At 37.3% G+C, this 27,559-nt stretch overlaps 2 protein-coding genes across 2 annotated transcripts; one reads left to right on the forward strand and one right to left on the reverse strand.

The window, feature by feature from the left end:
- Positions 1–314: 314 nt before the first annotated feature.
- On the forward strand, positions 315–18,690 carry LOC590168 (smoothelin-like protein 1). The gene is made up of 16 exons (XM_030991427.1): positions 315–350; positions 1,076–1,149; positions 2,449–2,557; positions 4,646–4,743; positions 6,780–6,885; positions 8,590–8,684; positions 9,198–9,342; positions 11,829–11,956; positions 12,699–12,777; positions 13,250–13,416; positions 13,791–13,848; positions 14,219–14,328; positions 14,644–14,755; positions 15,213–15,366; positions 15,991–16,142; positions 16,617–18,690. The coding sequence occupies exons 3-16, from the start codon at positions 2,535–2,537 to the stop codon at positions 16,744–16,746; spliced, it is 1,557 nt and encodes a 518-aa protein (XP_030847287.1). The 5' UTR covers positions 315–350; positions 1,076–1,149; positions 2,449–2,534; the 3' UTR covers positions 16,747–18,690.
- LOC100890261 (probable indole-3-acetic acid-amido synthetase GH3.9) lies at positions 18,106–27,326 on the reverse strand. The gene is made up of 7 exons (XM_003723439.3): positions 27,114–27,326; positions 24,411–25,436; positions 23,080–23,218; positions 22,308–22,472; positions 21,814–21,956; positions 21,215–21,306; positions 18,106–20,787 (listed from the first exon to the last, which is right to left on the reverse strand). Exons 1-7 carry the CDS (start codon positions 27,238–27,240, stop codon positions 20,551–20,553), a joined length of 1,929 nt encoding a protein of 642 aa, XP_003723487.2. The 5' UTR covers positions 27,241–27,326; the 3' UTR covers positions 18,106–20,550.
- Between the last annotated feature and the right edge of the window lie 233 nt (positions 27,327–27,559).

The raw sequence follows: 27,559 nt of genomic DNA on the forward strand, positions 1-27,559 counted from the left end.
GCAATTTAATAGTAACATTTCGTAGCCATTGACAACACAATAAAGCTTTATTCACCATTCATCTTTCTACTTTTTAACGGTTGATTGCCACGCTATTCATGTTTATATTTTGATTTACCTCTCCTTACAGCCATCAATCGAGTCGAGGGCGACGATACCTCCAAATCGGATAAGTCGAAGAAGAAAAAAGAAAAAGTCAAGAAGGATAAAGAGAAGAAAGAGATAGAGAAGAAAGAGAAGAAAGAGAAAGAGAAAGAGAAGAAAGAGAAAGAAAAGAAAGAGAAAGAGAAGAAAGAGAAAAAGGAGAAGGTGAAGAAAGATAAGAAGACAAAGGACAAGAAAGAAAAGAAGTAAGTATTGCTCTATATATATATATATCGAAGTTAAAGTGAATTTAATCCGATTTAACTTCTAATGTGCCCCCACCCACGTTAAAGCGATCGCCACTTTTAAACAAGAGTTTCACTGTCTTGTAATTTATGTGGCATGCGTTGGGGCGGAAAGGGAAATAATACATCTACTAAAATGTGTAGTGTTGGCGTCCATTTGATAGCTTTATAATATAACACCTATTCCTGTGAGAGATAAAGAGATCATCTTCAATTCTTAATCTTCTTTGGCTCTCAGATGCCAGATTGACTGTCTACCTGTCGGATTTATCTTGCTTTGATATCCACAAATAATAAAACTCTCTTTCTATAATCTCTATTATTCATTGTCATGATAGCTGCACATTCTATACATCACACTTCCTATGTGGAAACAATCCATTGTTAAGTTGGTAAACATAGCGCCACTTCAAAACAATTGAAATCTGTAAATCGTATCAAGAGAAGCCGTATTGGCAGACAGTATTTACTTTTTAATTGCTGACAATTGACAATCGGTGTTCATTCTACGATTGGCTGACCCGGAGCTCGGACCGCTGTTTTCGCGATTCCAGTCTCCCTCTTTCCTACCAGTAAAGTTCGGATAGTTGATGCTAATATTCTAGCTTCATCTCAATTCAGATCAGTTCACAACATTTGTTAGAATCGTTTGCTTAGACAGAATTTTTGGTTCATTTTTCTCGCAGAAAGTCGAAAAAGAAAGCTGAATACAAGGAATTGCCTCAGCCCCCAGAGATATCGGATTTGACAAGTTCTGTTGGTAAGTGAACATCAGCCTTGTTACTTTATCTTGAGATGAATGCTTGTATGTACATGTATATATTTTTTTTGGCGGCTCGGCATCTCTTTTTAAAGCGATTATTATATGCCTGTTGTCTCTTTAGAAATTAATATCACATAACTTATAAAGTTGAATGTCAGGGTAATGACTATTTTGATCATCGTTACTTTTTAAAATTTTGATCCCACATGTTGTAATTCGATTCTGAAATTCTGAAATGAAATTTTAATACTTTTTGTCGCATCTATAGTCGTACATGCTTCCTCCACGCACCCGTCGATTATGTTTCATAAAAATAGCATTATAAAGTTCCCCAAGATCGTGCAATTTGTTAAGGCTTTCCTCCTTAATGTACTACACTAAGTGTTAGTCAGAAACATTGATTTCTCATGATAAGGAATGTCTTGAAAGCGATACGTGTTATACCAAGATATTCACCTGTCACCACCACCGTTGATCTGCAATGACTGAGATTTGTCACCCTCTCACAAGGCTTTACCATGGAGTTAACTCCATGGCTTTACACACCAATCGATAGGTTATCACAAGGCAGACGATCTTATCGTCTTGCTTCATTTAGAGCACCCCATTACACGTTCCGATGATCTTGCACATTTTTAAGACCAAAGATTTTCGCGCCAATTTTAGGATCGCAGCACCTAATTAAAGACGAGCCGCACATGTGTCGTTGACAAGTCCTGGCTCTATTCCATTCACATTAATACATGTAATTAAATACTTTAGACTTTAATTGGACACTGTCTATCACTTGTAAACATCTGTGATGTGTGTAATTGTAAGCATATTTAACGCTTTATCAGTAGTCAAAATTGTATATCAATCCCTGAAATTCCGTCAAACTAAAAAAGGGGAAATACATGTATCTCTGTTTCCAATTTCATCGTTTATTACGAGAAGCGCTTTAGGAGTAAAGAGACGTTGTTTAAACTCAATTTTGAAATGTATTACAAAGTTTTCTTTTAGCCAGTAGTGGCGAAGCACTTTACGCAAAGGAAGAAAGAATTAATATTCCCATTCCTCTTTCTATTTATTCTTGTCACAAAAGTCATTGTGATTTTATCTCCTTTTTCATTACAAGGTGATTAAAAAAGAGAATGTAATTAATTGTACGCTCTTTTATCCAAACGTTTTTAAATAATGCTGAATGCCATTGATAAATATGTGTCTTTCATCGACTTACGTCCTTGTCTGAACATGAACTATGAAACCTGTTTTTAACCTGTTTCTCTCATTGTTTCCCTGACCTTTCTCGCACAGACGTGACCAATTTCAACGGAGACACTCGAAACCTTGAAGACGCCGTCACAATATCTGTTAAGATAGAAACAACCGATTCTGACAACATGCGAGGGAAGGAAAACACAAGGTGAGTGAACGGAGTTACATAGCTTCACTGGTGTCCTTCATCATGTTGAACTTGGTTGGTTTAGAGGGGCGTCGACCCTGGGTCACTAAGGGGCAGCCCCTCCCCCTCTCTCTCTCTCTCTCTCTCTCTCTCTCTCTCTCTCTCTCTCTCTCTCTCAAGTAAATCACTGTACGACACACAATCCGGTGACAAGTATGGTAATTTCTTACACTATAGTCGGATTCACAACTCCAACCATGGAGCTAACATTATACTTAACCCTAACCTTAAACTTAAACTTGATCTAAAGCACAATCGCAATCCAACCGCTGACCCTCTTACCCTATGACGAAAGAAAGCCAGTAATAGATGTCGAATTACCCTAGTAAACTCGATGTTTCATGCAATGTTTGAGAAGCTGGATGATTGTGTTTGCACCTCATCCTCTATCCTAACAATGATTTTGAATCCATTGAATACGTTATTTGATTTCGTTGTAATGGAGATTACATTAAATACATGTACCTGCATTTTAAAATGGTTTAAACCATCAAAGTAAGACCATATATCTCGTAAATGTATAATAGGTGTAATAATATCAGTGATTGATGTATTATAAACGCGACTGGCCGAAAGTGTTTGTAAATGAATTTGCGGCTATTATTTATAGTTTAGTTCAGATAAACATGTATATTTTTGTCCGCATGAATATTGCTGTGATACCTAAATCAAGTCAATACGTTAACTGTAGCAGTGATTTAGAGATTGCCAAATATCAGGACTTTCTGTAAAAATATATTTCATCATTTGATCGACAAGATTGGCCAGGGAGATAATGACCCTTGGCTCAAACGGGGAGTCTACAAATTTATATTCTGACATCGGAAGTTTTATTCTCTGATGGTTTTGATTCGGCAAAAAGATAAACAATTTGTTTCAGTTCAAACGGTTCTTACTCATATCTGGCATTTTCTTGGATGGTAGAAGTGGAATGTTTTCACGATTTATCGCTAGTTTCGATCGCTTTTATATGAACAATAATGTGGCTTCTGTCGACCAAAAGAAATGTAGAAAAAATAACAAAAATTACTATATGTTTGATGAACTCTTCTGTTTGAGCGAAATAACGTGAAATAAACGGCAGTTATAATTATGAAGTCGTATACTATTTTAGTAGAATCTAGTTTTGTAGTATATAGTTGTAGTTATGTTCGTAGAATCGGGGGGGGGGGGGGAGTACAAAAGAATCAGCCACATAGCACACAAAATATGAACACAATATGTTTTTCTCATTTTAGTAAATCTCTGACATAATGAGCGTTTTAATTCTCAGAATTCTGACGTGAAAAGTAGAAGAATTATTTGATGAAAATTGGATACGTCTTATTATCACCCCTTTATCACATATCCTGATGAATTCCAGAAGCCATCAATCGGCCTTCTCCTTGCCCCAATTAAAACCAATAAACAGCTCATTGTCAATATGACAATGTAATTATTAGATGCTCATAGCTTGGAGAAAGGGAAGGTGACACTTTCTGTGAAGAGGTGCGGAAAAGACCCTCTGGTTTCGAGTGAAGTACTTATCAAAGCTGGTAAAGGGTTAATGACCTTTTTCACGTGATAAGTAGGAGACAGACCAAATAATTAACCTCTTTGCTGCTTTTCAGCAAGAGGCTGTGCTACACAATCGTTTAAAATAAAAAAAACAGTTCTCTAAATTGAGAATGGTTAGATCTTCATCATGTTCATTATGTCTGTTTCTATTATTTTGTAAACGTTGTGAGAGCATGATAGTATGCATCATTATTCATTCTCTCTGTCTTGTCTCTCTCTGTCCTATCTCTCTCTCTCTCTCTCTCTCTCTCTCTCCCCCTTCTCTCTCTTTCCCCTCTCTACTCCCTCTCTCTTTCACACTCTCTCCTCCCTCTCTCTTTCACCCTCACTCCTCCCTCTCTCTAGCTCTCTGTCTAATCCCCTCCCACTCCCTCTATCTTGTATAATATAGCTCTCTATTTGTGTTCATGTCTAAACCATCAGAGTCTCGATTAAAAGTAATTTATACCAAGCAAATCACATTTACTTTCTTATGTCCTCTACTTCTTGCAGACCTACCACCGTGTGTGAGGGACGCTTAGCCCGTCAAGCCTCACCCAATGGACCCGGTGTCAGTGCCCTGAGAGAAAAATTTGGCGCCAAAGCAACAGGTAAGTTCCATTTAATATTTTTCAAATTCAATTCTGCATGATTATATCCCCAAAGATGAAAGGCATGTAAAATAAATTTACTGTTTTTTTCTTCACGAAAATGTGACAGACGTGTTGTTATAATCGTTATGTTTATTTGTTTAAAATTGCTTCACATATTTGTGGTTGGAAAAATGCATGTGATGGCTTTTGGAGAGTGCTAACACGTGCAAGTTTAGAATATAAACATGTTTGGTTTTGTGTATTACGATATTCATAATATTGATTCTTTACTTATTGCGATAAATGAAAGAAATGAGTAGATATTATGTACTGTATTCAGTAAATCATGCCATACTAATAACAAACTGCACCAGTGCAGTAACATTAATCTTATTGTTAATCTGTCAATTTTCAATGATTTATACCATTAATCATCTGTGAACGCATTTTCCTTGAAATATGGTCCAGTAAAATAACAAACGACCATCAATCAACTAAAAACCGTGTCAGTTTTGTGGTTTTCGCGAGGAAACGCAAATTAAACCATACCGTGGTATGTTTTTTATTCTTCGTTCCCATAACCACAACAAAATTGACAAGGTCATTGTATATTTTCACGGTTTCTGCATCGTTTAAGAACCAAACTAATGATCAACCGAATACCCACACTAATAGAGGTACATGTACTATTGTAATTTGGGCAAACATTAAATATTTAGGATCATAAAAGTCATGGACGAAGGGCTTATCTCAAAACCAGTATTGCGTTTTTGTCGGTTCAGTTCCTATTATGATCCACGCCTGGTAGTCAAATTGTGAAACTTATTTGATCTTTGTATTTGCAATGTATCTATGGATTTGACACCTACAGAGTTTGAACTTTACGGTATCACTCGTATATCATAATGAAGACAGTTTTTAAAGAAACAAGAAGATTATACTGTCATTAAAAAACCCAAAGCAAATCAGCTGTAAAAGAAACAACAAGACAAAACAATAAACACACACAAAACCTAAAAATCAAACCCGATATAATTCTCCCCTTTTCTCTGTCTTTCTTCTTCATTCTTTGTTTTATCTTTCTCGTATACCTGCGTATATTCTACCATGCTTTCTCCATTTCTCCATTTTGTATCTCTCTCTCTCTCTCTCTCTCTCTCTCTCTCTATTTATCTCCCTCCTCCACCCTCTACTTTTTTCTCTTGTTTTCATTCTGTTTCCTTACGATATCCTTCTCTTCATTCGCTCGTTTTCCATTCAATACCAACACTCATATCAAAGATATACCACCGATATTATAGGATAACAAAGCTCTATCCCTTTTATGCAATTAAGTTGCGTACTCACGGTTCAAATCAGATATACGTTTCATAATAACTGATCAAAGAACGATGAAAAGAGAATGGATCGAGTGATAGGTGTGCGTACCTATTTCACGTAGGTGTGCGGGACCACGGTGTTCTTAATGGTGGTTTCGCAACTTTGGTTTCTGCTCATGTTTTGGTATAAATTTACCATGGCAACCAATTTTGCCGTAAATATAGCAATCTTTCTGAAAGTGCGTCGTTGAGTGTGAAAATGTACAGTTTGTAAGTCTCGATTTAGGCTAATGGTATGTGTTCGTCAAAATTAGGACAAACGTATCTTAAGCAAAAAAAAATAGAAGAAGAAGCGTTTAAACTTAAAATACTTTGGTGGATTAATCATTCTAATTCTCAGTGGATTGATCAATCCCATGCATTCAAACACGCATGAGATGGTTTGATCGCAAAGTGGAATTTACATGTGACGAATCCAGCAATAAAATAATACATTATTTTCTTGATTATTTTCTGTATATCAATAACCGTGATTATAAGTACATAAACTATTCAAATATTTCAATCAATAGGTGAACTGTTTTGACTAAACACCCTTATTCAGTGTTCACGAATCGTTAATCTGTGCACTTTCATAGTTCACGAATTACGGTACATTCCGGGTGAAACATTCATAAAGTACAATGAACTTGACCCGCTTCTCTTTGACCCGCTTCTATTTGACCCCATGTGCAGGTACGCCTTGTCGGCCTGTCTCCTACCCAGCCTCACGGCTACAGAACGAGTCACCTACAGCTGAACTTCGTCAACCAGTTCACAGGAAGTCATTCGGCTTCAACAGGTGAGAAAACACTTTTTACTTTCTGATATCATAATTTGTTTTGTGATGACACCCTGGTTGGTATTAGCGCAGTCAGCTGTTTCATGTTGCGGTGAGAGGGGGTCGCTATTGCGAATGTGCCGACAGTTGGTAGAACAGGAATATCATCGCAAATATTGTCTAAACTACAGAATACAGAGAAGAGGGGCCAGTTTCCGAAACATTAAATAGAAAAAAGAATCTACAATAACTGACATAAGCTACTGAAATCGTTGCTTTTAATTAGTAGGGAGCAAATGTTGAATATAGGATAGTTGCAGTTGTTACGAATTGAAGAATTGAAGACGATGAATGCGGATGGCAAGTTTTACGAAGCAGGGCCAGAAATGCAATTTAGTAATGTAATTTGTTTTAATTATAGCGGAAGCAATCGTGATTGATGTCGAAAATTTAAGTAAAGGATAATGTTTGCATGAGTATATTGATGTATTGAGTAGAGACATCATACTGTCCATGTTAGGAGAGAGAGAGAGAGAGAGAGAGAGAGAGAGATACTGCCTTTGTAACAAAATAAAAAAGCAAATGAAATATAAACTGCCAGTTGGCATCCAAATTATAAACATGCACGCATTCATTATGACATAATGAACATGGATCCTTAGGGCTTAACTCCTGAAATAGTCACGAATTATATATCTCTGATAGTTTATGAATCAATTCAAAACCTTGGGGCAATGACAAATACTGATTGATAGAACCAAATGTTTCCAACAGATGCCACATTATAGGTTCGTTTGACACATTATTATAGGTATTACATGCAGGTAATTGTTTAATATAATTATATAACGTGAATTTAATCGGTAGACGTGTTGGGTTCATTTGCGGTAAAGCATACATTATAAGACAATATAAGCATTTAGCGGGATTGCCACTCCAGTCCATACACAGGAGTAGAATAGCAGTCCACAGAAGGTTATCGGTTTCCTTGATTATGATCTATGACATATTGTCGGACTAAATTCAGAAATCAGAAGGTCTATAATAGAATAAAGTATCAAATTATTTTTCAGACCGTAACTGCTTTTACAAAATCAATGTGCAATCTTTTGTAACTTGATGCCCAAAACTAATCACTAAATGCCAGCCTCTTTTTGTTTTCTATTTTCTCTGCCGCCCATTGTTTTCTGCAACATTAACCTATTCTTCGAAGCATTAGTTTACACAAAGAAATTATGTGAATGTAATTATTGTTGATTGTCTAATAATACCACTTAATACCACTTAATCAATGAACAAACTGAGAGAAAAACAAATAAAGAAGCTAAAATAATTAAAACATATGCATCGAACTGAAACGTTAACTTTTGCCAGATAAGGGGTAACCCTTTGTTTTTATCAAATACAATTGTCTGTATCAATGCATACAATCATGTAGGCCTATATGTGCATTTGATTTGTGCTGAATTATAACTGAACAATGAAATTTTAAAAAATGCCTGCATAATCATTTTTATGAAATTGGATTTTTTTCCCCAGTTGCTACTTTTCTGACTGGCCTCTGTACAATCGGGTTCCCTTTCCGCAATTCATTGTTAACTCAAGGATACGGTAGGCTGTACCCCAAATAAATAAACAATTAAAACAGGACATATGTCATTTGCTGCCTGTGAATTGTTGTTTTACTTTCCCTTATTTAATTTTGTTTTTTTCTTCACAATGAAGGCTGGAGGAAACACCGCAAAAACAGACAGGCAAGAACAGAAATGCGGACGGAAACGTAAGCGCTCTAAAACAAAAGTTTGGCGGGACGCATGCAGGTGAGGATTGTTCTCCTATTTCAATGTTTTCCTTTGTTATCACACCGCCCAATATAGCGTCCTATTCTGTCTCTATCTAAGCCATCTACCTGTCGGTCGGCAGGTGTACTTTAAGACCTTATATATCATTTTCATTGACCTGTAGATAAGATACAAGTGTTTTCTTTGGTCGACTAAACACTTTCTACTTATCTTTCTACCTGTCTTTCTACCTGTCTAGACTGCCGGTCATTGTAAAGAAATGTAAGATTGATATGCTCTTATCTGACTTTTGTTACGGCATTTACATGGAATCTTTCTATTACCGACATGGCAAAAAATTAACAATTAAACAAAAAATGATTAAAAATAACGCAAAAAAAGAAGTCATTTAAAAAGTCATAAAAATGATGTACTGTTCAAGTTCATGATTAAGATGTTGAAGTCTTCTTTCCAAAGATTATCGTTTTGTCGTCAGTATACCCGCCCACTTTGAGATCACGTTCTTTGATGGCATATCTTTTTTATTGGCAGCATCTCCGCCGTCACCGACAAGAACACAAAACACATCATTCGTAACACCTACAACAAAGGCAGTAGCAACACCGGCAACAAAGACAGTAGCAACGCCGAGCAAGTTTGGTGCAGTGGCGAACAAGTGGCAACCCAAACAGAGCAGGTCAGTTTACATGAGAGTCGTTAACCCCCGGTCATACTTTGGCGATTTCCAAAAGGGAACCAAAACGATCTATTTGACATTGGGAAGAAAAAAAAAGCTCATTAACTATGATGGTGGTGAGGCTATGCAGATTGGAATATTGCCATAAAACAAAGTAGAAAATTGAATTTTATCTCACAAGGCTGCCTTTATAAAATGTAATCTTTGACATCTCTCATCACTCGGCGTTCATGCTATATTTGCATGTTTTAAATCTTGGAACATTGTAGTGAATCTTAGTCGTCTTTATGTTCATAATGATATACCTAAGCCTTGTAGATGTGACGAATGTTCTTGTTACTAACCTTTCAAATTAACCATGTGCTCAAGATTCCACTATCTTCATCACTATGGCAACAATAAGCTGACGAATTCCCGCCAAAGTGCAGAGTAATGAAGAAAACTGTTAAATCGGGATATACCCTCTAAAGACAAGAAGTCTTTATTTAGCAAAGTTACCTTCATGAATGTTCACGCGGTTAATACAATTACATGAGTGGATTGGGTTTGTACCCACGTATTCATCTACGAGGGGTGAAATACAGAAATACAGAAATATGAAAAGAAAGAATATCCTTTTCTTCTTCAATGTGGTCCGTCCTACGCGATGAAGACGCGGTGGCACATGATCTTATTTTTATACCTGATCTTAACATATCAATATAAGGACCCACGGAGTAAGTGGTGGCTTGTCAAGCGAGACATAATTATTTATAAAATACTGAAATATGGAAGGAGAAAAGTTGCCACCTCATAGCTTATTTTGGGCTACTTGACGGCAATGAATCATTCCACTACGATCTGACGTGCACACTGCGCTGCGACTGTTCAACCAGGGCGCGTACGTGAAACCCGTCAAATGTCGTTCAGAATTAGCAGACGACATGTTGACTGGACGCAAGGCGGGAGAAGAAGTAATTAAGGAGAAAATCGCTAGGGAGTAGCGCTTGGGCTCACATCTTTTAAGCTTTTAATTTTTTTACTTAAGTAAAAGATGGATGAAACGGTGACTCAGAAAACAAAGTATCCTCTCTCAATTACGTGCGTTTAATAGTTTGGTCATGTGGAAGTGTTGACCTGTTCTTAATTTGTGGACAAATTCCGGAATACTTTTTTTCTTCCGCACTTTTTTTAAATAATAATTCTTCTCTTGATGATTAGTCACTGGCCATGCCCAGCTTGGTCAGCATCAGGGGGCGGACTTATGATAGGAGAATTTGGGATATTATTATCATAGGTTGGTCAGAATATATGGCAAAAGGTCCTGTCAGCATTTGGCTCTAGGACCGGTCGTTAAATGCTCGGAGGTCCTGATGGCCGTCAAGGTAGATGTTTATAGTAGGCCGGTCTCGTGGCTGGTCGACCCGAAATTATAGAACCCACACAATCTCTCATTTGCGTTTGTGTGTATGACCACCAAACCTTAATTGCAGAATGCAAGGCGGCATGCGACTTTGGGAAAATTGCATCTTACCTCCAGATCTGGAAGGATGGTATAGTTTTCTCGATCCAGACACGAATCGGGTTGGGATAGAAAGTTATCTGGTAGTCCATGATCCGTCCTGACTACCTTCATAAGAACTGTCACCAGGATGTCATTATAACTCTGTGGTTCCGCTCTAAACTTTCCCTAACCCCTCTGATCGATCGGTGCTGGTAATCCTAAAAATGGGTGCGGGGAGCCCTTCAAAAGGGGTACATAACACGTCATCACCAATTTGGAAACATCCGAAAATGTTTTCATCACATGTCAATCTCACGTTCAAGGGCGGGTGTCTTGGAAGACAAATTGACCTGTTCTGCTATAGGTGGTGTTATGTTGTCGCTTTGTTTCTGAGGTAACACCGATATGGAAAACCACGAGGAAATCTCTTATTTTGTCATGCATGGATGATCAAAACTGGGACATCCCAGTTACTAATCTATCAACATATGGATTTAGTTAGCATAGCAACCACTATACCACAAAACCAAAGAACCCATCTATCTAATCATCATTGTTCAAAATATTACATTATTGAGATCATCTTCATGCCAATCCACACGTGCTATCAAAATGAAATGGAAAATGTTTTGATGAGGACGAATGACACTAATTAAAATATAAAAACATTTCTTTGAATGTAGGATTAATCGTAATTATATCTTGTGGTTTTCGGTTACAGCGTCGTTAAACGGAGGTCAAGTACATGCTAATTCCTATATGTAGATCATGACATGTTGCTCTATAGCTATTTTGATATCGAATACGGTTTTCTCCTGACCTTAGTAACCAAATTTAATGTGACATTTGTTTTTTACCGCTAAGAAATGAGTTTCCTGTTCCTATAGATTCCTATCCATCCAATCAATCAATTCCCATATTAGAAAACCAATTTTAAAGTCGAAATATCGTTCTATAAATGACTAAACATATTGTATGTGATTATTCCTTTCATAAATTGTAGTACACCTAGCGATACGAAGACGACATCGAGGAACCACAACGACCACGCAGTCACACCGACGACGACTACGACTACGACCACCACCGGTATCAGTGCTCTCAGAAATAGATTCAATAGTAACTCTGATGGTGAGTGTGTGTGGATGCATGTTTCGCAAGAGTTGCTTGAATGAAAAACAGGGTGCAGGAAATGATTTCAAATCAATAAATGGTCAATAAAGAATTAACAAAGACAGGTCCTTAAACTTATAATTTTACGATATAAGAAGTAAGAATGTTCTTAAATAATGATATTGATTTTAGAATGGTTGCCTCCTTAGCTTCGCTTATATTCTGGACCTTATAATATGCTTTTTCATGAAGCTTAAATTTGAAAAGTGAAACAATAATTGATGATATAAATAACATTTCTGTTATAGTCAACGCACACCCCCTCTACCCCGAAAGCATACGAATCTTGAGTTTCCATGTTTGTGATATTTGTGACTTGCAAGCTAAAACATTTTAAATTCTGTTGATCATTATTCAACCGTGGTATGAAAAGAGAAACTATCTAATCATCGCTTAACACATGCGTGATTAGCTCATTAAACATGATACAGGCATGGGCTTTTAACTTTGCTAACCCAACAAGTACAATGTATGACAATGTATGCAGAATGTAGTCTTTAATGTAGTCTTCCGTCATATTAGTGATGATGGAATTTCATGGGAAGCTGATGGTTAAGAGATTATTGATGCTGTTGCATAAATTCCCTCCTACTAATTAGGAAAATGTGAAGTCATATCATTGGAGTTCGTAGTAGATTGACGGAGTGGTTTAATTACGATGCATTAAGTAATTTGTGTTTATTACTTGACTTGATTACAGACGCAACGAGTGTCAAACCAGCTGGTCAGACGAACATCACTCCTGATAAGAAGAGAAAGAAAGCTGATGATGAGAAGAGGTGAGATAATTATGAGTGACGTGACCTCTGTATCTATGTAGGAAGAAGAATGAGAAGAGAGTGAGAGAAAGAGAGAGAGAGAGAGAGAGAGAATGAGAGAGAGGAGAGAGAGAGGAGAACGAACAAGAAAGATGACGAAGAGTAAGAAGGTAAAGAAAGGGAGAGAAGAAGTAAGATGAAGAAAAATGAAGGAGAAAGATTAAAACAAGAAGTCCAAGGCAAAGAAGACAAAGAAGAAGAAGGAGGAGGAGGAGGAGGAGGAGGAGGAATAGAAAAAAGAAGGCGAAGAGCAAGAATAATAATGATGAAGACGTCAGGGAGAAACGGAAAACAATTAGTAGATAACTGAAAATCGGAGGAAATAGCAGGAAGGAAATTCTTTGACAAATTATTTCCCATTGTTTATTCTAATGGTGACGTTTGTGAAGGTGGTATCATGTTTTTAACATATTTTTCTTCTGAATTTTTTCAGAGCTGAAGAACAAATTGAAAAGGAAAACGAGAAGAACCGATCACCTCGCAAACATTGGCGTAACTGGTCTCCTAAGAAAGAACAAAACACCCCCATCAGAGAGGCATCACCTACCAAAGAAACATCCCCCAGGAAACGAAAGAGCGTCTTTAACAATATCACAAGATGTAAGTAATCAAATATGGTGAAGGTTTATTTATACATTTTTGTTGTTGAAAGCTAAGAGCTACATATTTTCTGATTAAATGTTTCGTTCCTATAAGTCTATCCCTAAGTGTGTGGCGCACCATCCAGGCAATGCGTCAGTCCTGTTTTGATTGACTCTCAGCAACTCGGCTACAGTAGGCAAAGAATTTCATTTACAGTCTTGTGGGCTGGAACATCCTTATCAACACCTTTATCAGTACTCTAAATGCATTCCCGATTTTTTTTAAATTTTAGCTTTGTAATGCCTTGTAATGATATTAACAATTATATTTAATGTGAAGAAAGAGGTTATTATTTTAACAAGGTATTTTTTCTTGTCTTTTTCTTTGAACAGCCAAGTCAAAGCACGACAATAAAGACGAGGTAGAGGAATCGCCGCTTATTACTACAAGGTAAGTTTGCTTTGATCATTTTCCAAATTTTCACTATATGAAAGGAGTGATATCTTGAATTAATTGTTAAAATCAGTGGCGTAGATAAACTTCCACGATCTTGAAACTGGGTCAGGGATAATGAATAGATCACACCCTCACAACAAAAGATCTTTATCCGTGTTTCAGCCGCTTGTTAAAATATATTTAATTTAATTTCTTGTCAGATTCTTTCTCTTCAGAAAGAGAAGATTGGAAGAAATTTTGCTAAGTGCCAAAAGAAAAGTCAAACCATTCTTTTCCATCTTGTTTCTCTTCAGTAGCGTAGATAAGTTTTAAGGACCTGTCTTCGTTCATTCTTTAATGACCTTTCCATATTATTTCTGTTCAGGATTGTGGATAATAAAGCTGAGGAAGCTGAAAAGGAAAGAGCAAGACAGCTGATTTCGAATCGAACCAGTGCACTCATCTATGGCGTCAAACCTACACCACAGACAATAAGTAAGTTGATAACACAGTTTTCTTTTCGCTAGAAGCAACCCTCTTTGGTTCAAAATCACCTGAAATCGACTTTCTAGGTCACAAGAATCACAAACAGCAGATGCAATTTTGTCGTAGAAGTGTTTGTTGCAAATCGATAACAACAAAATGATATTGATACATTTAAAGGAGTGTAAAATGTAAGAACTGACCATCAGAAAATGTTTACATTCATCTTTGTATACCGATCCACGTAGAAGTTACTACCTAACAATTGAAATTATGAAGTTTCTATTTTTAACCAAAATCTTGATCTGCAACTATTTTTTTGAACAGCGCCATCTAGAGTACAGTTTGAGGAGTCAGTACCGAAGAGAACGAGAAGAGATGACAGTCCCAAGGAGCGACCCAAGACAGAATATAACTTCCAGAATGTATCTCCACCAAGGTAAACTATCCGATGATGTTTATAAAAAGATATTCATTTTTTTCTCTTTTCGATTATGGAAGTGAGGGTTTCATGGTTATATATATTTATTGTACTGTTTATATACCCATCATGATAATAGTTTTGGGGACATATAATTTTGAAAGATTGGTACCGTGTTCACAAAAAGTCTCCCATTATTAACATGTCCTTTGGATGGAAGGCAAATGCATGAGTGAACATTTTCTTAATAATCTACAATTTCCATATTTTAACAACATTGCTCCTTTATGCTGCTGTTCGTAACAGTTATGTAGTTATTTCGCGTCCTGGCACACACTGAAAATGGAAAATGAAATGTACATTTTACTACTGAATAGATGTAATGAAATACGATTAAGGTGAATGTTGAAAAGTTATATTTTATTTTGAAATGATGAAAACAAATTTATTAAATCTTCTCTCTCTCTCTCTTTAGACCAAAATCGATGGCTGATACGAACCAGCTTTTCTCATCCCCTGGTAACATTAGCAACATGACACCTGTTAAAGGAACCAACATCATCAAGAATCCTACTACCAAAACTCAGAGACTACTTCAATGGTGTCAAATACACACGCAGGGATATGATGTAAGTTGAATTTAGGAGCACATTCATCTCCATAATAATCATCCGTGTTCATAATGATTTCATATGATTTTCCTTTTGACTGATTACATGTATTTCAATTAGGGACAATCTTTCGATATCATCTTCAGTCACAACTACCATCTCACTATACCACCACCATCATCTTCATCACCGCCATCATCATCACCACCGCCATCATCATCACCACCGTCATCATCATCATCATCGTCGTTATCACTATTAACTCCATCATAACATCAATTATCATGAACATCACCATCATGGTCATCATCATCATCGTCGTCATCATCATCGTCGTCGTCGTCGTCATCGTCGTCGTCGTCATCATCATCATCATCATCATCATCACCAACACTACCATCTTCTTCTTTATAATTCCAAATACATCCCGATTGTCATTATCATCATGATGATCATCCAACATCATGGTTTTCAGCATCATCACCACCACCACCACTACTACTACCACTAACATCACTCCCATTGAAACGAATCAGGTCAAACTAAAAGCATGTAAGTTGTTTTTAGAAATGATGATTATGGAAGAGTGTTAATATTTGGTAAAATGTTCTAACATTGTGAAAACTTTCATTTTGTTTCTAGGGAGTTTGCGTGTCGAACTTTCATTCGTCGTGGGCTGATGGTCTAGCTTTCTGTGCCTTAGTAAACAAGTTCGTCCCCAACGCCTTCGATTTCAACACACTCAATAGCAACAACAGGAGTCACAACTTCGATCTCGCATTTTCATCAGCCGAGTAAGTAGAGATTTGTACATATTTAGAATGTTTTGGAACGTGATCATAGCCCTGTATATGTAGCGAATTGTCAGAATTATATTGATAAAAGTGATAGAGAAAACGCTGCAAGGGTTGGGGAAGGTATACTTCTTCTTTAGCAAAGTCTCTTGAATATATTGCAATTAGTTTATTTTGTCTAATTTTGAGTGTTAAGCATATCATCGGTTTAATTCGTTTACCTCAGAACGGGCCAATGTGTGTGTGTATTGTTTTTTTGAAGATGTAAAATCGTGGTCTCAGGTGTTTAAAAGTCCTCATACCTGTAATGACACTTTCGGACTTGTAACGTCTATAAAACATCAGGATCTCAAAGCATATAGAGGTTGTCTACTCGAACGATGTTTGATTTGATGTCCGTATAGGATCTTGTTTAAGTGACACTCGTAAAATGATTTACTAATTTCATTCCATTTTGTTTCCTTACCGTTTCAGGAAATACGCCAACGTACCCCGTCTTCTCGACACCAAAGACATGATTGAGATGGGCGATAAACCAGATTGGAAATGCGTTTTTACCTATATGACGTCACTTTACGCTGGACTCAACAAACTCGCCAATTGAGAAGATAACACGTACTTGACTGTTAAAAACTCTAAATCTGCATTGTGATGACATGGAGATGAGATTCCTATGGCCACCACGGCGGCGTAAAATGGTAGATTCCAGAGGAAAGATAATTTTTTTGTCCAGGGATCGAGGATCTAATCCTATGATGTTTGAAATGCGTTCAACTATCCCCTGCCAACGCATACTATGTCTTGTCGAAGCACTTAAAAGAAGTTACTCTTTTCCACGCCAACGGGTCACCTGACGAAATAGGCCTACATAAATGCATATTAGCCTTAATACCAGAAGAAATACTCGTAGTGCTTTATATCAAACACATAATAATCCACGTTCCTTATAGAGCATACATTTAACGAAACAATGGCTTGAATTGAAAAAAATATTTATGAATTTCCGATAACTTGGCATACCGTTGGACCGTAGAGATTTACAGTGTCAGCAATGGTGTAAAAGACCGAACTAAAAGGCCCCTACTGCTTGGTATAGTTGATGTACATCTCAATGAGTTTAAGGATAGGATTTCTTCCTAGATCGGAGAAATGTCAGGATTTCTTGTTTATTGGAAAATATTAGAAAGAGTTGAAACGTTACACCGAGATTAGTAAACATATTCTTGAATTTAAAAGTCTATTAATTAAAAAAAAAAAATTGTTTTATTAGAGAGAGAGAGTGAGAGAGAGAGAGAGAGAGAGAGAGAGAGTTAAAGGGCTCGGGAAAGGTTTTTAAGTTGGGGTTGAACTTAAGAATAATTGCGATCCATTCTTATCAATTATTTTAGCAGTGTTTTATATTTCTTTTACACAAAATATATTGAAAATTGTATGGACTACATTAATATGTGATAGATATCTTTATGAATGTGTAATGTGTGCTATTTTACAATTTTTTATCAAAATAATTTTTAAAATATTGTTTTATTTAAACAACTTTTATGCCTTATTCTTTATATATCTTTTCCTTTGCATGCATACGATATAGCGCGGAAAGAAATATTTGTATATACTGTGTAATTTGAAAAAAGAGAAACATTCCGTGTAAATAATGATTGCCTAACTGTACTCATTTCACTGTAATGAAATATATGTTAAAAAAAAATAGGCAAGGCAATGATCGAGCAGAGACAAAGGATAGCAAGAAAAGCAAATCTAGTACAACATCACTTTGATATCACTTGCATTTCTTTTTTATTCAAAAATTCACATTCTACCTTTTATCTTTGAAGTAATGCTTGTCTTCTTTTTACAAGTTGTTTATTTTTCATACTATATATTTTTAAATTTTTTTAATGAAAAAGTGCAATTCATTAAGTGCTGTAATTTTGTTCACAAGAATAATATTTTTTTCACAACTCCACTAGTCATGTGTATAATCATTGTAATTTGCAATGCTACACTATATTGTGTGTACATGTCAATTCGAGCAATAATTTCAAGTGGGCACATTTCAAACTTATCTTTTGTGAATGTGTGGCACTTTTGAAAGGGTATTTAATTGATTTAAAAAAAGACAGTTTTATAGGTTTAAACATGGTATTTATAGCTGCATAAGAACAAGTCTAGAAACAGTACATTTCAGTTCATTTCACCATTACGTTTTATCATAGTATTTCAGTTTTTTAAGCATTTTAGAAACAGTATAGTATATAAAATACTACTTTCAAGCAATAATATACTGCTGGCCAGTAAAATAGAATGAAACTTTATAAATGTGGTGTATACATTTTTATGTCCTGCCGTAGATGGGGTTTTGCCAGAACCACAAATTGTATAAAAATATGTGCTAACTGAGAAAAGAATGGGATTATAAAGATGTATCAATTATTGTAGAAGAAATAATCCTTTTCAATTGTATTGCGAATGGGAAGAGATGGATGTCAAGATGATGTTATCGATGAACTGTATTACTTGAAATTTTCTTAATAAATGTTTCAAAAAATTACTCAATTTGTGTATGCTTTTTTCTTCTTGTTGTGAGGATGTTTGTATACAGGGGAGTATCTGGGGCCCGTTTCTCTAAACTGTCATAAGTCTAACTTCTTGAATAAATCAGCGTTAGTAAGCTACTTGTCCGCCACGTGTTTCACGAATCCCTCTTTGCCAAGATCAACGAAAACATCCTGACTAAGAAGTTATGACACCTCCGACACCGTCATAACGTTTTAGTCCATGGGCAGCGCCATCACATGTTATTTATAGAGTAAACTGTGGCTGGCAAAAAAAAGACAAGTAACCCACTAGCTATGATCTGTTCACTCAAACAGAGTTATCCTTTTTTTATATTTGAAAATCTTATGTTTATATCTAAAGCTTTTTCTACTTTGATTATACGCGTTTATTTCCACTTATAAAATCCTCGAAGGAATAATTAATCTGCCACGGCAGGCAAGCCATAGTTAGAAGTGTATTATCTAGTTTTCATACCCATATTAATTTCTAAATAAATTCATCTTCAAATGTGTAAACTGAATGGTTTAAACATCTGTTTTAACGTTTGGAATGTTTCTTCATATTAATATTGTTCTGAAGCCTAAAACGTTGGACAAAAACTGTCATAACATCGTAGTTACACTAAGAATATTATAAGGGTGTATTAAAAAAAAACTATCAAATGAAAGTATCGGGGGGGGGGGGGTACCCATCTAATATAAAACACTGATTCACCGGTCATTAAATGAAATACTCAGTTATATCTTACAAGTAGTTTTATGTCATAATCTAACCACACATAATTTATTCCCTGATACTACAATGCATTTTCAACCTTTTTTTATGTTCCTAATTCAACTAAATAATTGCAGTTTTCCTAAAATTACGTTTTTTTTTTAATTCGGTGGAAATGCGACTTAGGCTATGTCTTGGCTCCTCTTCTCGTTGATAGTATTGATTTCACGAGATACTAGCAAGTAAGCTCTTCGTGTAACGAATAAGGAAGACCAGAGACATCTTCGTAGTTGGCGGACAAAGTTATGACTGTCTTGCCGTTGGTTTCGAGAAACGGGCCCCTGGTGGATAGGGAGGAGTAAAGGGGTAATCTGAAACAGTTTAGAGACTATCTCCAGATTTTCTTATAATAATCCCATTTGATTCGTCACAGTTGTCAGTAAAGTTCAATAACTAGTGAACTTTTTGGGGGGTGGGTGCCATCGTTTACAGCCCCACACCGACACCGTTTCATTACAAAGCGAATATATGATTTAGTTTTAATGTTGACTACATAGAGAAAAAATACAAACTATTTCGGATCATGTAGAAACGAGATACATAATGCTTTTTTGCACTTAGCTTTAAATAAATGCAACTTTCACAACACAATAATATTTACTGGTTAAAAAACAGAGACAACCACTCAGACAAACGCGTGAAAAAGTTGGGCAGTGAAGAAAGACGAAAAGTAATATATCTACAAAGTCTCACATTGGGAGGGGCGAGGGAACCTGCCACCCCTTATACCACCCAAAGAGCGGTAAGTCCCAATATGGATTCTTCATCCTAATATCAACGAGAGGCAAACAAGGTTTTAACTTTAAAAGCCTACTTCCAAGGTATATTTCCAAGTTATATAAGAAATGACACGTGTAAATGAATAGCAACTAAGCGCAACAAAGGTCTAACGTATATTTACTTAGGATGGTGTGATACAGAAGTGTGAAGCGTATTACAAATTACGTCATCATTAAAAGACAGCCGCGGTTTGCCGCTTCATATCTATAACAATAATAATAATTATAATATATTTCATTTATAAAGCACTTGCTACAATGTTTCTAAGCCCTTAACAAAAATATAATCATAACAAGGCTTAACGACTGTCATTACTGCGGATAGAGCTGTCAAGCATAAGTTCAAGTGTAGCCGTGGTTCGAAGCTTCCTCGGTATCTTGTACTGGTTTGCAGTCGTTGTACTGTTATCCAGGATGAAATCATGCAGACGATCAAATGTGCCGGGTTTCACGATGTGCACCAAAGGAGGGGCAATGCTTCCCTTCTCACGGAATGAGTTGTATGAGAAGGAATGCTGACAGAGCTCTTCATCAACCTGACAAAGATAGGATATTGATTTTAGTTGATTGCTATTCTATTTCACATGTATATAGATAAAGAAATGATTTGAAAGAAAAATGGTCTAGCGACGCCCTTGAAAACCAGTGAAGTATAAGGGGCGTTTTACCTATTTTCCCTGTTCTTTCAATTTCTCATGTAGGTGCCTCCTGTATAACTAATAATATAATAAGTCATTGAATGAATCTAGTGACCGGGGTGTAATAGCATTGGTAGTGCTTTGGTAGCTAAAGCTAAAGAATAAGAAAACAGTTATTATTAACAAGTAATAGCAGCAACAAAAAGGCCTAGTATTATTAAAAGTAGAAGCCTATCTTTTATTTGTTATTGCACTTGACTTTAACCTTTAATGAAAACTTATTCCCTATTTTCTAGAGACGTAAATCTCATTCAAAGAGTCTTACCTTCTCGAGGGAGATGTTGTTCATATCATCGGGAGCCTTGTCAAGTTCCAGGAACACTAAGTAGTACGGACAAGGGTCGGCTTCCCCCATCACTATAAAGTAATCCAAAGATGAGATGTGACGTCATTTGATATTGTCATTAAATGTATTGACTCAGTTAATTCACGGCTGTCATTTTAGGTCACAGGGAAAATTGACAACATTACTGCTAATCCCCTACCACCCTCCCAATAAGTAAGGACGGGCCTAACTTATCGAAGGTCTATTTTGTTGTATGTGTATTTGAGATATTAGGGACTAAGGACTTTCATTTGAAAAGTATGTCATCACCTGTGATTTAGAAAAGTGGGGGCATAGGGGGCATCTGGGATTTAACTCAGATGATAAAAACGATAATCACGTGAACATTAAGTCAATTTACGGAGTGTATATGCTTTCATTTTGTTTCTATATATATATACTGCCAAGAAATACGCACTTGTATCAGATTGACCTTACTTGTTTATAGCAAATGTAATGAATGCAATAACGTGAGACGTATATAGGGCCAGTTACCATAGGACCGAAGAGTCACCTTTCTGATGTGATATACGACTTACCAAGCTCATCTAGAAGCATGCTCTCTGCTACAGCGTATTCCTCTAGCTTCACGTTTGACCAGTGACCTAGAGCAGCTTCGATGGCGCTCTTCACCGTACCTTGGTCAAGCTTCTCGGAGTGGACATTAAGGATCTGACCTGATCTGTAATGTGTGTATAAAACAGGGTCTTCTTTAGTGAATATCGTATAGGCCTATACGAATATTTACATTCGTTATGTATAATATTTTGGAGCGAGTCGAAGAAAGTTAGACAGGTGGTGCGAAATAAAAAGCCGTCGACGGTACCTGCCACCGTCGTGGAAATTGTGAAAATAAAACTGAGTCAGTAAAAGTGTATTGTATGATGAGAGTAATTTTTTTATTTTTATAGATTTTAATTAGTAGATTATTTTTCTTTACACTATAGTGGTAAATTTGTGGACGAACAAATTAACACAGAAGTTGATTCCAGATTTCGGTCTGTTTTTCGAATTCGTAGGCCGTTATACTTACCGGTACATAAATTCAACTACGGGTGTATTGAAGTGATATCGCTTAACCTTGATGACGTCACCATATCTAAACCGATAGATACCGAATATCTGTGTGATGACGATCTCGTACACGCCTCCGACTTCGAGTTCGTCCATGAGAAGTGTCTCCGGCTGATCTTCATCTCTAGAAATAGAATTACAAACCATCGTCTTCTATGCTCAGAACCTTCTCTTTTTAAACTCGGTTTCATAATGAAGAATCTTCTTATTTATGTTTCCTCGGATGAATACTTACTAGTGACGCATCTTTCTTCTCTTCTTTAGTTGTTTTCTGTTCTTTTTGTTACAACGCCCGACGAATGTTCCCATAAATGATTTATATAAAACTGTAACTTTTCGGGCAAAGTTCTCTCCAGCGTTTGTGTCTGTTTGTCATCTTGCGGACACTATTACTCTGGATTAGTTTGCTTCACAGCCTTAAAAAGAAAGGTATATGTAAGGTAACATAAATTATCAATTCGAATTCGTACGACAGCGTACACCCCTCTCGTTTTAAAGCCCAGACAATTGCGAATAAGTCTATAGCAAGAGGGACTTCCCGACATTATCCTCCCTCCCACGTAAAGGGAAGATCCCAGCAAAACACAAGACGTGGGCAAAACGTCATTAAGGCGTAACACGTTTACAAGACGTTCATTTACGTCCTACGAGTGTTTGGTGTTATCTGAATGGGATTCTGCCTCCACCCATTCCAGCCCCATAACGCTATTTACAAACTCATCGTCACTTACATATTCTCTTCTGGGATGAATTCCAGGACGCAGACGTTTGGCATGAGAACGAATTCATCCTTACCCTGATTATGCAGCCATAGGTTAATACCAAGGATACCTTCAGTGGCTACTAGGGAATGACCGAAAAGTGGTAAACCTGATCAAAAGAGAGAGAGAAAGAGAGATGGAGACAAATAGAGAGGAGAGAGAGAGAGAGAGAATTGGGGGGGGGGGGGTGGGGAGACGGGGAAAGGGGGTAAATTAATGCAGAATAATATCTATACATAGACAATTTTCTAGTCGATTCGAATGGTACAAAGCAGCAAAATATTCTTGTTCGATGTCACAATGGCATGACTGAATGAAGAATGAATTTCTTGGGAGCCATTTATGACTATAAAACTGGATTTAAGATCATTGTTCATTTCATCTTTATAGTCACTGGTCTGACCTCTTCCGACCGGTAGTGCAGCAGATTACTAAAGACCATCTTTTGTTGAATGGGCTATACCCTGGTGAAACATAGTGATAATAATAATAAAAATAGTAATAATAATAATATTCTTTTAGTCCACTCCAAATTTTATTAAACCGAAAATGGAAATTCTTTTTGCCCAATTGATCGTGGGCCCGGCAGCGAAATTTTTATTCCCAAACAGGTTTGCAATTTCTTATATTTCCGTTCTTCTCAAGGCTGATATGTTCTACGTCATTAGCAGCTTGGAAGAGGTCACAAACAATTAGACTTTGATTTTTTATTGCTTTGCCTCACTATTTATAAAGGCAAAAAAACTGAATAAACTGAGACTTGAACCCACAACTATGCGATTGTATTACGCTGACCTTACCGATTGAGCCAACGATGGGTTGATGAAAGGTGATTCTGCATGATTTCTATAACCCTATCACTCACCCTAACGGTTACGTCATTGCTAATGAAGTAACATATCAGCCAATCAGATGACCGGAAATACTAGCATTGGCAAACCTGTTTGCGAAAAAAAAATTAGCAGCCCGGCAGCCACTGAGCAGCGCCAGATCGACGTTGCAGCAACTCCCGTCTTTTAACGTCTTTTGGTATGACGCGGCCGGGGTTCGAACCCACGACCTCCCGGTTGTGAGGCGGACGCTCTACTGACTGAACCATGGTTGACTACTCCGTATTTTGTGACCTAGTCATTATAGTTATCAAACATTAATTTCTGCTTAACAAAACAGTATTTGAATTCTTGCAGTCAGGTTGGAAATTGTCCTGACAATTTTTCCAACAATCATTGTTGAAAATCGACATGCTATAAAAAAATAGCCCCCAAAATGCAAAGAATAAGTGCAGACACAACTTTGCCTACCTTTTACATATGATTTCAGGAGCATCTCTTTTACGCCAGTAGGATCGATTGCTTGTACGTGTGTCATGTATGGCCAAACCCTTTTCAGTATGCCCTCAAAGCCCTTCTCGAATTCCTTCTTCAGCTCCGCAGCTCGCTCCGGATCACCACCATCCATCGCTCTCACGAGGGCTTGGTGAATCTGTGGTGACACCTTTGTAGTCGTGACCGTCCCGATCTCGGTGTCGCGAACGATATCGGGCCAGCGTTGTTCAACCATTCGCATTGCGGATATCAGCGCGGGTGTGAAGTTGCAGTTTAGAGAGCGGAGGTTTCTGTCCCGGAGTCCAAACAGGAGATGCACGTAAATGGAGTCGATAGGATCTTCTATCTGGAAGGCATCTGCTGGAGACGAATAGATCACCAGAATAACTTTCATGGATGGCGGAATCATGGACGCAGGTCCCATCAGAATACCAGCCTCGGTATATCTCAGCTTTGGCGCCGTGTACAAGGTGGTTTCTCGCTGTAGAAAATTACCCATACCGAACGCGTTAACCCGAAGCTCAATGCTTAACGCAATGAGTTGAGAGTAAATGGTCATTAAAGATTTACCGTATGGTATCATCTTGGACTTCCCGGTGGTGCCTGAAGTGAGAGCCAACCTCTCAGTGCGTTCACCCGTCAAGACATTGCGCTCACCTTTCGCCATACGATCAACGTACGGCCTGTAACGTTCGTAAGTCGTCAATGGATGCTGCTTCTTCAAGTCCGTCAATGACGTCACTGACGCGAGTCCGAAATCTCTCGCGTAGTCTGTGTTCAGGTTTGCCTTGAGGATAGTTTTCAAGTAGTCTTCCTGAGCTTTTCGGGGGTCCTTCCAAGCAGCTTTGCACCTCTTGACCTTTGGATAGCGGGTGAAGACCATCAGCATCATGAGGAGGAAATGGGAGTAGACTGAAATGAGACCATGTCCGTACGATATCCGCTGCAACGTCATCCATACTGACACAGTAGAGATCAGTACGCTGATTATCCCGGCACATCCTGGAAGGAATACCATAACAAAAGATATACAAGTCTGACATCCTAATAAATAGAAGAAGAAAAAAAAAATCGACAGATATTTATATGGAAGGGAATTTGCAAGAGAATACTTAAAGAAAACGACTGCTTTATTAGTTGCGCTAATGAAGGTTATTGCCCCATATATGCTAATGATTTACCGCAATGGGCGCAAGGTTTATTTTTACAATTATTTTTGGACGATGTCAAACTCATATGTTGCGTCAAAGAGCCGCACAAGGCCCTGACGCTCTCATACGTCAGACAAATTACGCCTCACGTGCAACGGGCGAAGTAAAACAAGATAACGTTCACTAAATTGACGTAACTATTTTAGCAGCATTTTCATAGCTTGTGTACATCTCCTCGTTGGCGATTTTCAACAAGTTTTTAGTATTATATCTACTTTGTTGGGTGTCCTAAATAAAATTTAACATATGAAAATTACCTCGGAATCATCTTTGAAAGCATTTATATGAAATGAAACTTCATTTTGATAACTCGTTTAAAACTATTTTAATGCCAAATGTGTGTAGCTAGTCTACAAATTCTTCAGTGTATTTCTTGAAGGTGATTTTCATGCATTATTAGGAAACGTTTCTTTACAATTTAATCTTTTATAAAGCAACTGCCCTTCCCAGAACTCAACTTTCTCTTTCATAATTCATGGTTGCAGCTAACAATTATTGTCGAACCTCAGTCACACAAATGAGACCAACAACAAACCGACAACTGACTGAACGGAAAATTGCATTACCCGGAATGGCGAAGAGTCTGTCGGATTAGAGTCTGTATGGAGTCTGGTATGGACCTATAGGTCCACGGTTAGGGGGTATGCCTCGGGTATAACACTATATAGAAACTTTATGTACATATGGAACTTATTGCCTTTGACCTTTTGACCTCACGTCCTACGTACGTCGTGAGTACACATGACCGCATTGTTTACATTGATCTCTGTACCCACCCATGCACTCATTATATTCATAAAGCATTTATATCTGTATCATGGTTAATATTACAATGGCTATACAATGGTACTATATAGTGTACTTTTTTTCACATGGCATGATCGTGCACAAGGGGCGATCGTGTACTGCGATTCATTTATACATGCTCATTGATAGTGTACTAATTTTACTATATAATTATGATTCATTTTTTTGAATAAACATAGAAGGGATTTTTTTGTAGCTAATATTTTGGGCTGGATGGCAGTAAAAGGCGGGGGTTTCATTTCAGCGCAAGTTCGTTCTAAATGTAATACCCTATGATATGCTTAGACCAGTTTGTCAGAGTATATTCATGCCTTTACTGTGGAAACAAGTATTAAAAACATGCACTACAAGCAAGATTGTGCGAGTCCGAAAGTATGAGATAAAACATCGGACGTTATACAGCAGTGTAACATCCACACAAGGCTGACTACTACTGTGTCATTGTTTGGTGCAGTCTTTGACGCTTGATGCGAGCGTGAAATCGCATAAGAAATCTACCTCAAAGGTAACCCCAACAGTCCGATATTGCATATAGGTATTGCGTATAGGTTCGTTTTCTGCACAAGCTTGATGAGCGCAGGTATCCTAAAACACCGCGTCACATGCGTGTAATGGGCTTTAATTAACAACGTCAGTATAATAAAGTGTGTTCTCTACCTACCAGCTAGGATGCGTTGCCATGACTTCTCGTGAACGTTAGAAGCAAACTGGAGTAAGATGACCCCCAGAGCAATCGTCATGAAAGCCACTGATACAAGCTTTACCCTCACCAGGCTAGATCCCGCCATATTGTTTGGCTATTTTCTGTCGCTCAAGGCTGATTTGACGTGAGTGGCCGGATACAAACAAAATGCGACGTTTGCATACAATTGAGAATTTAGTAGAGAGCTTATGAAAACAGCAATACATTGTCAAGAATCAGAGTGCATTGATATATATTCTTCTTTGGTCTTTGCTAGGACTCAAGGACAGACAACTTAGAACTGCTGAATACAGTCTTGACAAAGTACAGGCAAACCCTATTATCCTGAAACTGTGTAAAATGAAATCGAGAGACCGGACTACATTGAATTCTCTAGCTGAATCGGGGGGGGGGGGGGGGGGGGG

Source organism: Strongylocentrotus purpuratus, unplaced genomic scaffold (assembly GCF_000002235.5).
Source record: "Strongylocentrotus purpuratus isolate Spur 01 unplaced genomic scaffold, Spur_5.0 spur5_scaffold_2, whole genome shotgun sequence".
NCBI classification, from domain to species: domain Eukaryota; kingdom Metazoa; phylum Echinodermata; class Echinoidea; order Camarodonta; family Strongylocentrotidae; genus Strongylocentrotus; species Strongylocentrotus purpuratus.

Excerpts from the sequence above, each read along its gene's own strand:
- LOC100890261 (XM_003723439.3), bottom strand. The coding sequence starts at position 27,240 with ATGGCGGGATCTAGCCTGGTGAGGGTAAAGCTTGTATCAGTGGCTTTC. Across the intron at positions 23,219-24,410 it reads CCTGAAATCATATGTAAAAG|GTTTACCACTTTTCGGTCAT; the intron begins GTAGGCAAAGTT and ends TCTTTTGATCAG. Across the intron at positions 21,307-21,813 it reads CATGCTTCTAGATGAGCTTG|TGATGGGGGAAGCCGACCCT; the intron begins GTAAGTCGTATA and ends ATTACTTTATAG.
- LOC590168 (XM_030991427.1), top strand. The coding sequence starts at position 2,535 with ATGCGAGGGAAGGAAAACACAAG. Across the intron at positions 2,558-4,645 it reads CGAGGGAAGGAAAACACAAG|ACCTACCACCGTGTGTGAGG; the intron begins GTGAGTGAACGG and ends TACTTCTTGCAG. Across the intron at positions 9,343-11,828 it reads TGGCAACCCAAACAGAGCAG|TACACCTAGCGATACGAAGA; the intron begins GTCAGTTTACAT and ends CATAAATTGTAG.